The following is a 16780-nucleotide window of genomic DNA, read 5'->3' as shown; positions in this document are numbered from 1 at the left end:
GCCCTGACAGGGGAAACAGAGAATGGTGCAAACAGAAAGACCCAAGGAAGGAAGAGTAAAATGAATGCAGATTTTGAGGTCAGCATTCAGAAGATGCACGATCCATTCATTTGGTTGTGGGCTTCAGAATGTTATCCCATAGTCTTCTGTCTCTGAAATGAGTTTAGTGTGAAGACCTAATTCCCCAGAACAGTGTCCTGGGTTGGGGACTTATTCTCTGAGGATCAGCTGTGAGGGCAATACTGCCTCACAGCTAGAAAGAACCAGGCCAGTTTTCCTCCTCTACCTGGGAGAGAGCAGACATCTGTTTGAGACAGTGCCCCTTACCATATTTTGTCTTGTCTCCGAGTTGACAGCATCTCGGCATTTCGGTCATAGTAGGTGTCGATGGTCAAGTTCCCATCCACGTTGTGTGCAGAACGGAAATTGGAAACAACACGGGTTGGAACACCTAAGCATCTCATTACTAATGTGAAGAAAAGCATGGAGAATCACTGAGTTCATTTCAAGCAGAATCATTGGTTTCCCAAGCATACTTTCTAACTTTCTAGCTGGACAAGAGAAGGAAGGCCAAGATTCTTGCAGATCCATACCTGTAATTCCTTTATCCTCAGAGCACCTCACTCAGGCCCAGAACCCTGCTGCCTACCTGCCTTATTGATGGTCTCCATCCCACCAGGAGAGAAAAAAAAAATCATTTGAGGATAATTTAAAACAATTAACAACAGCTCAATTTGTCATTTAGAAATTTTTCCATTCAGCAGCTTTCCAAATTAAAAACAACCTAAAACATTTGATAATTCTAAAGAAAACTTTAGGCCTACAATGTGGCCAGTGTCAGAGGAGAAGCGGTGTGACCTTAAGTAAGTAGCTTAACTTCTCTGGGTCTTTATCCCCTAATGTGTAACAAAATGAAGAGTTGGGGGTGGGGGCCCGGTGGCTCAGGTGGTTGGAGCTCCGTGCTCCAACTCCGAAGGCCTCCGGTTCGATTCCCACATGGGCCAGTGAGCTCGCAACCACAAGGTTGCCAGTTCAACTCCTTGAGTCCCCGTAAAGGATGGTGGGCTGCGCCCCCTGTAACTAGCAATGGCAACTGGACCTGGAGCTGAGCTGCGCCCTCCACAACTAAGACTGAAAGGACAACAACTTGAAGTTGAACGGCACCCTCCACAACTAAGATTGAAAGGACAACAACTTGACTTGGAAAAAAGTCCTGGAAGTACACACTGTTCCCCAATAAAGTCCTGTTCCCCTTCCGCCATAAAATCTTTAAAAAAAATAAAATAAAATAAAGAGTTGGACTAGATGACTTTCAGTTCTGAAATTCTGGATCTAGTTCTACTGAAAGACAAGGGTTTGAAGGAGGTCAGAAAGAAATCAGAGAATAGATAAAAGAGCAAGATAGACTTAACAGAGATAAATGGAAGACTTCAGAAACAAAGGGAACCTGTATGTAGGAGGCAATGACCATCTTTGATAATGCAACAGCACCCTCTTGTGGCTCTTAGGATCATGCTACAAAGGTTTTTTAAAGCTGGAACCTGTATGTAGGAGGCAATGACCATCTTTGATAATGCAACAGCGCCCTCTTGTGGCTCTTAGGATCATGCTACAAAGGTTTTTTAAAGCTGAGTTAAAATTTCACTGATCTCGTCACACAAAGCAGATATTAAATCACCACCATCATCACACACACACACGCACCACACATACCACACACCACACATACACACCTATACGTGCCCAGGGCCAGATGAAATCAAGGCAATAACCAGGTGTGACCTTTGGAACACAGGTCCCCTCCTATGCCAGCAAGCTGAGGAGTTTAGAGAGAAGTTCATCCCACCCTTCTCCTGCTCAGGAGGAGCAGATGGTGCCTATTGAAGCTGCTGGGAGGATTACAAGGCTGTGAAATGTAAAAGCACTTTTGTGATTGACCAGTCGTTTTGTTTCAATTTATTCAAAAGCCCCAAAGAGTGCCACCGGTCCACAATCACTTTTCCACTTCCAGCACAGCTCCTGGGCTTTTCACAAACCCTTAGGAAGGGTGAGAGATAGACTAGGGTTACAAGTAGCCAGAAACAGCTTGACAGGATCAGCTCTGCTCTTGCTCAGTGGTCTCAGAACTCTAAGGCCTGGGAGTGGGGAGAGGTTTGCAGGCGGAGCAAGGATGCAGACCTTCTTCTGCTGATCCCAGGGCCTAACGGCCCAAGCCCTCCTCCATAATACCTGCCTAGTCAGGGACTTCCCAGCCCAGGACAAATTTGACTATACTAAATGCCGGTGCTTTGCTGAGCATTTTCCAGTGAAAACAGATGAGCAATATGATTTGAACAGATTTAAACTTCTCTGTTGACAGCACCTATACATAACTGCCAAGCTGTGCCGCCCCTCTCAGAAAAATCTAGAACTTTGTCACGCGTCTCTGTCCTCCCTGCTCTGTGCTCCATCATTCTCCAACTCAGCCAATCTGTAAATTCAGCCAACAATGATTGATCACCACAGTGTAACAGGGAGAAGGCAGGCAGGCACCTCTGTACTTTCCATCTTTCCCTCATCTTTACAGATAGTCTGATCAATGACTGCACTAAATTGTAAATAACTAATGCATAAAACATTGATGCTTTTTTGATGGTTGGCAAAGTAACAAATCTCTAATGGTAACTTCTCAAGAATATCTCTGAGAAGTATTTGGGAACTGCCAGCTCTACCTGCACGTAAGATAGGCTCTCCCAGATCATCTGCTTGTACCTCAAGCTTCCCCCAATCTGTCCCAGACTCCAGGCTCACCTTGAGCTTAGAAGCCTGAGCAGGTGGCAGAAAGAAGCCAATTTTGCTTCCACTTTGGGACCACAAGCTCTTCTATCCAGGTGACCATCTTAATAGTCTAACTGCTCCATCTAGGAGATTGCGAAGTGACTACAACAGGCCAACCTCCCTCCTGGGTAAAGGTACAGGATTTCTTGAGTCTATAGAGCATGCTGGTTAAGAGCTGAGTGCCCACCACTCCTTAGCTGTGGGGCTGTGGGCAAGCCACAGTTAACTCATGTGAAAATGAAAATATCAGAGCCCCACCTCAAAGGGTTATAATGAAGATGAAATGAGTGAGTCTGCATTTCCATCTTCCCTCACTCACCGGTGCACATGACAGCTGCAAAAACCCAGCACTGTCCATACTTCACAGGCTGCCCGCCCCTGGCTGCCCACTGCCGCAGGATGGCCACACTGCCATTCCACACCAGGGGGCTGACCCCCAGGGAGTAGTCCTCGCCCCAATTCCCCTGCAGGACACCGTTGTCATCGTTGCTGTTGATCTGCAAAGAACAGATCGTGGGTTTCCACAGTGCCTGGAGGAACCTCAGACTGTCCTCCGATAGGGGTGGGGGAAGAAGCTTCTGTCCTTACCATGGCACTCACCACCCTGCAGACATACACCACGTCGTTCCTCTGGGAGTAATCTTTGGACGGGTTCTCTAAGAAGTACAGGCTCTTGTTCAGGATCTCAAAGCAGATATCTATGACGTCCTCTTCAAACTTCCAGGTGAGTGCAAGGGACAAAAAAGAGAAACACAAAAGGATCTAGAATTCTGAAACTTCAAGTCAGTATAGACTTCTTGGGAAGGGTGTATGGGGTTGGAGGTGGAGCTAAATATCAGACAATGGCCTGTCTTCGAAGAGTTTATAAATCAAATGGGGAATGTATTCGACACAGAATTCTGAAAAACTGACCTGTGCGGCTGACCTGATGGGAAATGCAAACAGAATTCGGAGAGATGAAAGATCTTTGTTGACTGAAGAGATCAGAGAAGGTTATTGGATCAGGTGGGCTTTCAAGGAGGGTGGGGGCGATTGCCTGAGGTCTTTGTACATGGTTGGTACCAAGGACAGGGGCTTAGAGATTCTCACTTCTGGAGGACTTGTGGGAAAAGCTCAGATGGATCTATATAGGGCCAGGCTGTGAGGAGGAGAAGAGAGGGGAGGGCCTTAAATCAGGTAGAGGACTCAGCACTGACGCTGTCAGCGCAGAAGCCAGTGTAGGCTCCTGACATTCATGTACAACATATTTTTGTGACATGTTGCAACCCTTTTGGCTGCCAAATGCACTGGTATTTGTCTCTGTTTCAAAAAATTACACAATTTGTCACAATTGGAGAACAGGGAAACTGATCTTCTTCAGCAAGGCTCTCTGCTTCCCCCGAGTCCTGGTGTATACGAACAGGGCTGACAAGGCAATGGGGGGAAGAAAGAAACTACACCAGCCGTGGTTGGTGGTTGACAGTGGAAAAGTTGCCCAGAATCCAAGGTCCCCCCGCTCTGTATACTCACTGGATAGTTAATGTTATTAGAGAATTGCTATTCATTTTTTCAGTTGTGATAATGTATGGTGGTTGTTTTTCAGAAAGAGTCATGAACCTTTAGAGTTGAATTCTGAAACATTACTGGCTTCAATGATATAGCATTTGTAATTTGCTTCAAAAAAATCCGGTGATGAGATGGGGCATGGGGATGGAGGACTATAGAACAGGGATCAGCAAACTGTTTCTGTAAAGGACCAGATAGCGAATATTTTAGGCTTTGTGTGCCACAGGGCCCTGTCTCAACTACTCGGCTCTGCTGCGGCAGTACAAAAGCAGCCACCAATGATACCTACACACATGAGTATGTGCTCCAATAAAATGGTATTCGTGGACACCGAAGTTTGAACTTCATATAATTTGCACATCACAAAATATTTTAAAAATTTTGTTTTCAACAATTTAAAAAATATGAAAAACATCCTTAGCCATAGGCCATGCAAAAATAGGCAGTGGGCCACATTTGGCCCACGGGCCATAGATTGCAAACCCCTGGTATAGATGGAACAAGATTCAACCTCAGTTGATCACTATTGAAGCTGAGAAACAGGTTCATGGAGGTTCATTATAGTAGCCTGTCTACTTGGATTATGTTTTAAGGTTTCCATAATAAAATATTAAAAGCTAAAAAAGAAAGGCATCTTCCCTCCCTTCCTTGCCTCTTTCACTGGATGGGAAATGGGCGCTGCACTGCACACCCTGACTTTTGTTAGTGGCCCTTTGTGAGCCCACTTTCCCGTGTTAGTGTTACCTGCCCATAGTTCCAGGGCCAGGAGGTGATGAATCTTTCATGACCCTTGTACACAAAGCCATAGTCCATCATGATGTACTCCTGCAGCAGTATTTCACTTGGCAGGTAGACGTCATCCTCTGAGCGGTTAAGAGTAGTAGAGGGGGTAAAACCCCAAACCAAAAAACAGAGTAATAAGATTGAAAAACAGTAATGAAAGTATCTTGCTGGAAAATAGGAGAAGCAGTGGATTGACGGCAATAGAAATCAAGAGTAAACCCCTTAAAAGTCTATGTGCTTTTCTAGAGGCCAGAGATATAATCTTTTATTTTAAAAAATAATTATTTAAAAAAGTAATATTGTGCTCGCTTCGGCAGCACATATACTAAAAAAATAATGATTATCTTTTCCTAATTGCAGAAGCGGCAAGCTTATTGTATAGATTTGGAAAATACAGATGATGGAATGAAAATCACTCATTCTCATGTCTCAGAGACACCCACCATTACATTTTGGTGTATTCTAGCCAGCCAGTCTCTCTTTCTCTGCACATATATGTAATACAATTACATATCACACATATATGTAATGCAATTACGTATCACATTGTGTTCCATCTCCTAATCTGTTTTACTTAACATACCATGAACAATTTCATCATGCCATTAAAAATTCTTTGTGAAGATGATTGTTAATGAGAACATGGTAATATATTGCATAAATATGCAGTGTGTCATCTTTTGGGCTTTCTAAGTAGAACCTCACAGAGCATTCCCAGTGGATCAGGTGAGAAAGTCATACCTGAACTCCAAGGGTTAAAAAGCAGGATGAAAGTCCCCAGCAGGTGAGTCACACCGTGACCCTGGCCCTGAGAGATCTCTAGCTTTAGAGTATAATAGCCAATGACTGCATTGGCTGGTGTGAAAAGGGAGACAAAGAGTGAATTTGAGTCAATGGTGAAATCAGAAACACTCCAGACATTCCCTCCTCTGGTCTTGGTGAGTGAGAACGTGGCTCGTGTTCCCAGAAGCTCCTTGGGTGCCGGTCCTGTATAGGAGACAGTGACCCCAGTGTGAGGCTCGAAATCTATGTGACATGAGTCCAAGTGTCCTGGAAGGACCCTCACCTTCTCCCACCATTTGTTAATCCTTTTGGTTTAAGGCTTTTACTGCCACTGGGTGTCCTTGGACAAACCACTTAAGGTCTCTGGGCCTCAGTTTTGTTATCTATAAAATGGGATCATAATAGTGCCCTCCTAAAAGGATTAAATGAGTTAACGTTGTGTAAAGACTAGTACAGAGCCTGTAGTGTACTTAAAGGTTGGTTGTTGTTATCACAGTTTCAGTTTGCTGAGTTGGCCGAATCTTTTCTTAACAGCACTAAGAGGGTGCTGAGCACTAATAGCATCCTGGTGGTTCCCAGGGGAAGAGAGGGACGGCAGCTGAGAAAGGAGAGACAGGGGCCCCACAGGTGAACTTTGCCTTGGGTCAGGGGGACTCACCAGTCTCAGCCACGAAGATGACGCGGTCAGTCCCAGGGTGGAAGGGACGGTTGAAATGCAGTTGGAGCACGAAAGGCTGGCCCCGGCGCACGATGAGCCGCTTCAGGCCCATCTCCTGCGTGTGATGCCCCTTGTTGTTCCTGGGGCTGTGCAGGTCGACGGACCTGAGCTCCAGTGCTGCCACTAGGGAAGAAGTGGGGACACGTCACTGTCCAGCTGTGGCTCCCTGGGCTCAGCATCCCAATGCTTCGCAATCCTTTCTTTGGCACCTGGCTCTGACTTAGGTAAGATTCTTGTCCAGATCTTAGCCCTTCTGCCACCTGCTCCCTGGTTTCAAGACTCAGTCTCAGTGGACAATTCAGTAGGTCCTGGCCCAAGAGTGGGAGGACGATGATCCCGGCAACCTCTGTACCTGGATCCAGAGCCACAGTGCTTGAGGATGAGGGTCCCAGAAGCAAATGATTTCCAGATAACTGAAACTTAACCCTTGAAGTGCCACCACAGACCCTTAACCTTCTGTTGACTATCTTTCTAGAAGTTACTTAATTCTCCTGATAAAAGAAAGACCAAATTAGAATTTTGTGGGAATTAAGTCAATGAGCTGACTGGAGGTTAGGACCTCAGCTACAGGCAAGTCCCTGCTTTAGGATACTGGGTAGGTGGGAGCCTCAGGGTTACCTGTAGCTTATTTCTTGCTTCTCAGCCATGTTCCAGGTATATGAGGGCACTGACTGCTACCTGGGGTGCGACTGTATGGGTGCTCCTAGTGTACAGTTTTAAAACTCTTTTAGCACAGTGGGCAAGAGTGCAGGTTCTCACCACCTCAGCTGCGAGACTTTGAGCGAGTCACTTAATGTTCCTGGACATCAGTGTTCTTGGCTGAAATATGGAGACAATGGTACCCTTACCCCCTAGGGTTCAAGTGGGCATTAAGTGAGGATTCACATGTAAACACCTTAGCATAGCAGCCAGGACAAAGTAAGCACTCAGATCATTACATGTTCTTATTACTAGTAATATGTTACCTCAGACTGCATTGCTTTGTTGTTTTTGCTATTGATTTTTGCATTTCTATCAGCAAAATCCATTAGGTCTTTCCCCCGAGTAGTACGTTAATTTATCTCAGTGGTTCTCAACCAGGGAAATTTTGTCCCCTGGAGGACATTGGGCAATGTCTGGAGACATTTTTTGTTGTCACAATCGGGGGAGAGGCTGCCACTGGCATCTAGTGGGTAGAGCTAGGGCTGCTGTCAAACAGCATTCTAAAGGAAAAACTCGAGTTTTTTCCCAGTCATGATGTAAGCTGTGGGTCATAGTCAAAAAGTTTGATAGCAACTGGTCTAGCCTATTGGAAACTGGTTGCTTCTCATTTGTTCCTGAGGGGTCTGACATTTTCATACCAGGACCCATGGAGCCTTCCCAGAAAGCCTCTGCACCCCATATGCAATGCCCAATTGCCAGTGCACCCTGAAAGATCAGATCCCCAAAACAAGCAGGAGTGCTTACTTCCCTTCCATAGGGGGACCAGGACTGGGGGCAACATTTCCTGGCTGCTGTTCACTGCTCAAAGCATAGTAAGGGCAGGCAACTCAATTTTGCCTTGCCAGGCTGACTCTTAGTTTGAGAAGGAAAGGGGGGAGGAAGAAGGAAGCTGTCTTCCTCTTCATGCCCCAGGTTGCAGTGCATGGAGAAAACACATTCTCCGTTGTAGGCTCAGGTTTTCTTTTTTATTCCATTTAAAATAATTATGTTTTCGGCTCACTGACGTGCCTTCATGTCAGGGAGACAATGACTTCAGAGCACTAAAGGGAAGGCCTTGGTGGGGGAAGGGGGTGGGGGAAGCCAAGAGGATCAGGAAGAGGTTCAACAAAGCAAGAAATCAAACAGAATCAATTAGTAAAAACACGTCAGCTCTCACAAAGCCTTCTGGACTTGGCCACTGGCCCACTGGAGTTAATGACAAGTAAGAGGAGAGGTGAGCCCCAGCCACATGATTCCTGCCACTTGATTAATATGAAGACAAGAATGTAAAAGGATCAAAATATATCCCCATGTATTATCAGCCTTAAAAAAAAAAAGGAGTCATTAAAACAGCTATCTGCCTTTAATGAATTCTGAGATTCTTAGCTCTTGCCCTCTGAGAGACCAAAACCTCAGGCAGCCCTGCTCTTCTGGACGGTTCCATCTCTCCCTTTGGGTCTTGACCCAGAGGTAACCACTGCACAGGGGCTTTCTTTGACCATTGAATACATAATGCCCTACCCTCCATCTTATGATCACTTACCACCTCAACACCCTCTTGATTTTCTGTGGATCACTTAATCATATCTAGAATTAGTTCAATGGAAACAGAACTTCCATCTTCTCACACCTGCCTAGAATGGAACATGGTTACTAAGTGCTGATAATTATACCTAGCGTTCTTACGGCTTACTTAATACTTACTACACGCCAGGCACTATCTGAAGTGTTTTACATGGTTGAAATCCTTTATAATCTCACACAGACTCGCTATGGAGGTGTTATTATAATATTGTTCCTGATGGGGAGGAAGTTGCAGGGCAGAGCTGGGATTCAAACTCAGGTGGGCCGGTTCCAGAGCTGGTTCCAGGTGCCCTCTAAACCTTCATAGTCTCCTGCTTCCGCTTGTAGGCGCTCAGAGATGTTTGCCGAATGGATACGTGCATGCATGTGTGAAGAGCGAGGAGAATGACCTGACCAGAGGGAAGTGGGGCTGTAGGAGAGAAGAGGGAGAAAAGCCTGTGGGGGAAGCAGCGCCAAGAAGCTGCTTCAGCGGTAATGAGCACACCGATCCCTGATGGGAGAATAGCATGTTACACCTGTCTGAGGGCAGTGTATCAATATTTATTACAAAATAAAAGAAAGCCTTAAAACATAAATACCTTTGAGCCATAAATGCCACTTCTAGGAATTGTTCCTTAAAAAAATCATAATTTCAGTGCAAAAATGTAAGCATAAGAATGTTCAGTGCAACCCAAATATCCTACAATAAGAGTTGGATACATAAACTTTATTCCTCTCATTTGATGTAATCAACGAAAAGGACAAAGAATATGGGGAAATAATTCATGAGATATTAGAAAGCAACATAAAAAGACTAAAAAACCATAAGTTACAGATTATCTTTGGATGGTGAAATTATGGGACATTTTTCTTTGAGTTTTTTAGGGTGTTCCAAGCTTTTGCTTTGAACACATATTCTTTTTTTATTTAGAGAAAAGTGTTACTTTGATTAAAGGCAGGTTTTTTAACAGGAGTGGCATGTAATCTGGATTAATCCAATTGTGGTATGTAGCCCAGACCGAAGGGAAAAAAACACTAACATGGGAAGGGCAGTGAGAACGCTGTCGCAATAATCTTAGGCAAAGCCTAATGAGAATCTAAACAAAGATGCTGGTAAAATGAAAGGAGGGACTACCCTAGGAGTGCAAGGAACTGGCGTCCATGGACACGTGGTAGTCTAATAAACACAGGTTGAAATACCTTGATTTCCAGGGCTTCCTAAGGACACAGCGAGTTGGGATGAAGACTGGGGCAGGTTAAAAGAGTCCACTGCTGACAATAGCCTAGGCAATCAGCCTACTGGTGAAAGACTGGAAAGCTCCAGGTGGAGATGGCGAAGGTTAAGTTATACTTAGCACAGCCAGCAGAGAGAGTTGGAACCTGCCATCCGATGTCTGGTGAACTCGGCTCCTTCCCTTCTCCTGCTTTTGTCCCTATATTTAGTCCTGCTTCTTGGTCAATGTCTTTTATTTTTCTACTCCTCATTATTATTGTCAGTTTGGGACTTTGATAAATACTTCATTCTTTTTCATTTCTTCCCTTTTGAAAATTGTGAAAGGGTCATCTGTGTGAGAGCATAGGAAGATTCCTATGTGATGAGATTATATGGAGAGTTTCTGTATGAAGAGTCTTTAAATGTGCAAGAGTAAAAATGTCTTCTTACCTAAAGGTTCAAGTCTAAATTCCTTGTCAAGTATTCAAAGCCCTTCACAATATGGTCCCAACCTATTTAGCCAATCTTATCTCCCAATAGCCATAAATAAACTGCTTCACTCGTGTCGTAGCCTCCAGATAGATCATGCACAGCTCTACCTCTGGATGGTCCCTGCCCCTTCCCCAATCTCTACATGTCCCCGTTGTAACCATACTTCAAACAAAACTCACCATCTCCTTCCTCCATGAAACCCTTCCCAAACATTTCAGAACATGGTATATTAGCATCTGTATATTAGCATCTGTAACAATACTTTACTATCTAGCTAACATTTACTGTTACTAAGCTCAGGCTCTATATGCAATATGCATTATTTCCTATCCCTATAAATACCCAACAATCTATTATTAACTCCATATTACTGATGAGCAGACAGAGATCAGTGAAGTTAAATAAATTTCATAAATAAATAAATAAATAAATAAATAAATAAATAAATAAATTTCCCAGCCTCGCCTACCTAGTAAGTGGCAAAATTGTCGTTTAAATATACAGTTTGACTCCAGAATCTAGATTTTTAACCTCTGGCCTGTGCTACTGCTCTGGAGGTTCCCCCCCACCACCACCACCTTTTTTTTTTCCCCCCAAGTAAATGAATATCATGCTTTATTCAAATAAAAACATAATGAACAAATCTAAGAGAAGCTGCTGTGGTGGAAAAACTGGGGCGGAGTCGTCCTGACTTCTCTGTAAGGCCCTAGGGATCCAAAGAACACAAAACCACAGCTCCACCTCAACCTCCTCATGCTAAAATGCCAGCTGCTCAGGGCAGAACCAGCTCCAGGACCCACCTGGTCTCTCTCCTGCTCTGCAATTTCTTAGACTATGAACCACTTATTTGTGAGTTAATCAGGTACTGCTATGTTGTTTCTTTGAAACATTATTTTCATTGAATGGTGTCTACATGATTAACTGTATTGTTTGATTGTTTACACCAGTACTCAGCGTTCAAACCGCTGCTGGCAGGAGAAGTGTTCTCAGCTGGCTTCACAAGTTAATCATTATGTCTTTTGCAGCAGATATAACACAGGATTAATATCCATAATGTATAAAGTTTCTGTAAATATTAAGAACTATTGTTATAATCAGAGAAATGAGAACTAAATCAATAATGAGATCACCTCTTTGATTCATTCAAAAATATTTAAAAGAATACTCTTAACCAATTTTGTAAGGGTATATGGAAACAGACTATCTCACGTATTTGACGGAGGGAGTGTAGATTCATACAGAGTTTTTAGAGAAATTGGTTGATATTGAAGGGTAAATATGCCGCTTTGGAATAAAAGTTATTTTGAGCTAAAGGCAATTGAGAAGAAGCAAATACAAGAAAAACTCTCTGTCCTCCCCCCATTTACCTAAAAGCAGGACATAAATTTGTAAAAGTGTCCTTCCTCTCCTCTCTAGGAAGAACAGAAATTAATCACCAGAGAGAGCTCTAGACCTTTATCAGTCCAGAGAAGCACCAGAGGAATCTACGTTACAAACTATTAACTAGCCCTTATCTTCCATTAGTTCTCCCATATATTTACCATTCTACAATTTGCTGCCCTAGAAACTCAAAGTCCTTTTCCTTTGTCTTTCACTTCTCTAAAAATTCATTGTTCTCTGGTGAAGATGCTATTTAAGCCCAAATTCTAACCACCACTTTGAGTTACTCATCACTGTATGCTCCCATCTGTATGTGCAATGCACATGTTAATAAACTTCTATTTGTTTTTCTCTTGTTAATCTGTCTTTTGTCAGTCTAATTTATAGGTCCCCAGCCAAGGAACCTAAGGGTGGAGGGGGGAAAAAAAAGGTAAATTTTCCCTCCCTTACAATATCCATCAAAACTTAAAGTATAGATATTGTCTTTGATCCAACAGTTCTTCTTTTAGAAATCTTTCAAACGAAAAACAGTTGCACACATATACAAAAGTATATCAACAGAAATGTTCACTGCAGCATTGTTTATAAGAGCAAAATATTGAAAATAATCTAAATGTCCATGAACAAGGCATAGTAATAAACAAATTAATAAATTTATTAAATAAATTGTGGTTATGTGCCCAGAATGGAAAAATATAATTTGTTTCAAATTTTTGATAGACCAAAATGTGCCGTGGCATGCAAAGATTTCTTATATATGATTAAGTTGTTTTAAAAAGCAAGTATCAGATAATATATATTATATAATCTCATTTTATAAAACAAACAATTTCATATAATCTAGAATTATTTGGAAACAGTTAACTAAATTAACAGTTCTTTCCTGAGGAAAAAAGGCAGATTGTGAGTACATATGTATGTAAAGGGGGACTTGGACTTTTTTTATCCTAATATATGAGCTTTTAACTTTTTATTACAAGCATGAATTTTTTATGTATTACTTGTTAATTAAAATATAGTATTTTTAAAGAAGCTATGACATTTTAGGCTTACTATAATTGGGGATAACTGAGAGGAAAAAAATACCTTAGAATTTAGCCCCAAAATATGCTGGAATCTAGCATATGAACAGCCTTTCGAGCTTTCTCTATTAAACTCTGACTTGTATTAAAATGCCATGTACATCTCTAAGTTATAATAATTTCTATGATATATAATTTAGAACACAATTTAAAAAAATACGTAATCCGTGTTCAGTGCCCTCTGCTGGCAGGCCCCATTTGTCTGCCAGGCTGGCCCAGCCTGCTGGATGGACCCTGTTTTTCTCACTCCCTGTAGCAGAGGAGCAGAGGTTCTGAGATTACTCGAAAAGGGGCCTGAGCTCAGAAGGCAGGAACAGCATCTCTCTATGGGGAACTGAGTGCCTGAGGAGAAACTGGACCAGGAGAAGGTCTAGGAACCAAGAGGTGGTCCTCCCACGGCTCCACAGTTAGCCACATAAATGGCCTCTCAAGCACCAAGGGCACCAAACACCAAGTGGTAAAGGTCAAGGTACTTGTGGGTCCCCTCCAACTTCCCAAGGCCATTCCAGTCCCACCATATTAAAGATAAGGTGTCCACAGCTTTGGGGTTAAGCCGCATCCATTTATAAGAAAATGAATGACTGCATGACTTGTGCCCCAGGGCCTGAATGAAGGTAAAGAAATGAGAGAAAGTAGCCAGATTACACAATGAACTATCACCTCAGTTTAGGTCCCCCTGTCTTTTCTGTTCACCTTCTACCCTCTCCATACAGCTGCCCTCTCTTGGTACCTCAGAAAAGTTAGGTTCCCAGTACTCACCCTGATTCATCTCCCTCCTTCTGTCAGCCAGGGCCCTTCAACTAATCACTATTAAGAGTCTAGACTTAATTGTCTCTCTGAGTATTTACAGTCATTGGACTAGAAACTTTCCTTCCTTGCTGAGCTGGGTGGGGCTGCCGTTTCCTCCTCCTCCTAGTATTCCTCCGGCTCTTAACTTTCCCACTGTTCCGGGTGCATCTCAGCTTAAGGAAAAGAGCTATCCAAAGCCTTTTTAAAAATTGCTGAGAGATTTGTTTCTGTGGCCTCCTTTTTAGCTGAGAAGACTCAGTGACATGGAAGGCAAAGTTTGGTTTGGATCTGTCCCTTGGCACCTCTGTCACTTCAAGGCTTGGGACCCGATTCACTCTAAACCAGCTCATTCTTGTGTCAGGCATCACCCGACAGTGTTGAGATAGGGAATTGTAAAGAACAGAGCTGCCTTCAGGAAGGTCATCCATAAATGGTCATGAAACTTCCTTTGAACAGCCCATTAGGACCCAGAGAGTTTTGTATCTTGAAGGAAAATGAGGTACATTGAAATGGTGAATTATTATGCTATTGAGGAAAACTGAACTTGGTATTTTCCAATGACAGGGAAAATGCCTATGATATAATGTTAAGGGGGGGAGCAGGATAATGGTGTAAAAAAAATGTTGTTTAGACAGAGAGACTCATTTTTAACAAATGGAAGAAAATAATAAATTGTGATTGTCAAAGAGTAGTGAGATTGTGACTGATTGTGATTTCCTTATTTATACTGTTCTAAATTAAAAAGAAAAGAAAATTCCACCGAAGGAGGGTAAGATGTTTGTTTTTTCTCCCTTCTTCTCCCGTTCAAGCCCTTGTTTGTCCATCTAGTTGTGTAGGACACAGCTCCCTGGCCCATGCTGGTATTATGACACGCTGGCTGCTGAACACTCACACTGGCCACCGGCCAGTAGCCCACGGCCTCCCAGCTCCAGGGAGAGCCGTTGTTCACAATCTTAGCTGTAGAGGCTGCAGCTCACTGGCCCATGTGGGAATCGAACCGGTGACGTCGGCATTAGGATCAAGGCACTCCAACCGCCTGAGCCACCGGGCCGCACCCCCCATCCCCCCATAAGATGTTTTTAATCAGGGAGGAAAAAATATTTTTAAGAGAAAGTGAGAAAAGGAGTTGGAGGACCATGGCTGGATATATGGACATGGTATTTTACCAGAGTCACAGTTTAAGGATAGAAGCAGAAGTATCCAGTCAACACTCCCAGAGGAAGAATTTAGTTTGGTAAAAGAATAGTGCTGCAGAGAAAACATAAAACTATTTACACATTTACCGGCCATTGTCAAAGGTATGTAAGAGAGGTGCTTAATTCCCTGGGTTAATCTGTGTGATTCATAGAGAAAGTTTCTGCGCCTATTGTAACCAAAGCTTTCTGTCACATCCTCTGACTTTTATCATGTGTTGACTATATTTAGGAAATGGTCCTCAGTTGGATGCATTAAACTTGCTCATTAACAAATGTTTACTGAGCACCCTGGGGACTTTATTTTTATCATACTTACTATACCTTGGCTCAGAAAAAAAATAGCACTTTGGGTATTGGTGGAAGAATCTTTTGTAGTAGAAATAGATGGTCTTTTGAGGAAGGCAGAATTTAAAAAAAAACAGCTCTTTGGTTCTTTGTAATAAAAGTCCTAATTCATATTAAATATATTTTGAACATAGATTTTTTATAAATGGTGTAGGGGAGTGTGCATTTTGGTAAATTTCCTTCCTGTTTTGTCTATGCTAAGGTAAGTTTTTTTGGTTGCAATCATACTGTATCTTAAAGACAGAACTTGTTTAAAATGAGAATTTTCATATAAAATAATTGGCCATCCTATTTGAAAATATAGACTTAATAATGTAATGATTTTTGCCTTGTAAAAATAAGCTTTTACATTTCAAATATTATTTATGTGTTTATTTCAACCCTTTCATTTTTATTTGATGGCTTAAATGGGAAAAGAAGTTTCTCTAAAAATAACCATAATATTATTATCCAGGTTAATCAAAGAAATTCTATTTGGTCAATCTTAAGGGTCCCATTAAGACTGAGTGTCCCAGTTTCCGCTACTACTTTCATTCTTTCCTTCCTTCATTTTTTAAGTATTAAGTGACTGTAATGTTGATGGCACCATATCAGAAGTTTTGAGGCACACAATGTTAAAAGCTAATCTTAACCCCAAGGAGCTTGGCATCTTTTGGTGGAGACAAAACACACAGAGATATCCTCTATAGAGGAAACTGCCCTGAGTAGTAGGCTCAGAATAATGGAGGTCTTCTAGGGAGGAGCTTGGGAAAGGCGTTGGGATGTGTGAGCAGCCACTGGTCATGAAGGATGAAGAGGATTTTAGAGAGAGAGAAATGGTATGAAAAATGCATTCCAGGCCAAAGGCACAACAAGGGCAAAGTGGGGAAAGCGGAGAAAGCTAGGGCTGCTTCTGAAATGGGCATAGAAATTGCCCGCAGCCACCAAAACTCACCTTACAAAGCAACTCTTTTTAACAGGGGTAAAAAGAAAGGCTTGTGAGATTCAAAATTGTAAAAAACAAAAGCTGTTTTTCCTGTACTGCTTTAGAAGTAAGATTTTTATAGCTATGAGTTTTAAACCTAAACATCACTGATTAAATTGAGCATGGCACTCAACTAGATTCTGAAGGTGCAACAGTAAATAATAGATGTGGTTCCTGTACTCATGGAATTTACATTCTACCAAGGGAGACAGATATCTCATAACTAATTACTTAGCTCCAGATAAGCAAGTACATGGTGTTCTGAAACCATATTTCCAGAAGTCCTAGTTAGTCTGGGGAAGGGTGGAGGGTTCGGGACAGAAAGGCTCCTCTAGAGAGTGACCTTTGTTTTGTAAGATGTCGAGAAATTCTAAGTATGGGAATATGATGCTGATTGGCAAGGAGCATTCCTTGCAAAGGGAACAAACT

The 16780-nt window shown here is 42.5% G+C and overlaps 1 protein-coding gene across 1 annotated transcript in view; it reads right to left on the bottom strand.

The window, feature by feature from the left end:
- TGM7 (transglutaminase 7) overlaps positions 1-14908 on the bottom strand; it is a 21302-nt gene extending 6394 nt beyond the window's left edge. Inside the window, exons 1-7 of the mRNA XM_033107626.1 lie at positions 14845-14908; positions 6587-6769; positions 5887-6132; positions 5107-5225; positions 3406-3534; positions 3137-3314; positions 328-466 (exon numbers count right to left, since the gene is read on the bottom strand). Coding sequence (XP_032963517.1) covers positions 328-466; positions 3137-3314; positions 3406-3534; positions 5107-5225; positions 5887-6132; positions 6587-6769; positions 14845-14908 — 1058 coding nt within the window. The remainder of the gene's footprint in view (positions 1-327; positions 467-3136; positions 3315-3405; positions 3535-5106; positions 5226-5886; positions 6133-6586; positions 6770-14844) is intronic.
- Between the last annotated feature and the right edge of the window lie 1872 nt (positions 14909-16780).

The sequence above is a fragment of the Rhinolophus ferrumequinum genome, chromosome 6, assembly GCF_004115265.2.
Source record: "Rhinolophus ferrumequinum isolate MPI-CBG mRhiFer1 chromosome 6, mRhiFer1_v1.p, whole genome shotgun sequence".
NCBI lineage: Eukaryota > Metazoa > Chordata > Mammalia > Chiroptera > Rhinolophidae > Rhinolophus > Rhinolophus ferrumequinum.
Note: the sequence above shows the minus strand (reverse complement) of the source record. Positions and strands in the feature narration are given on the sequence as shown.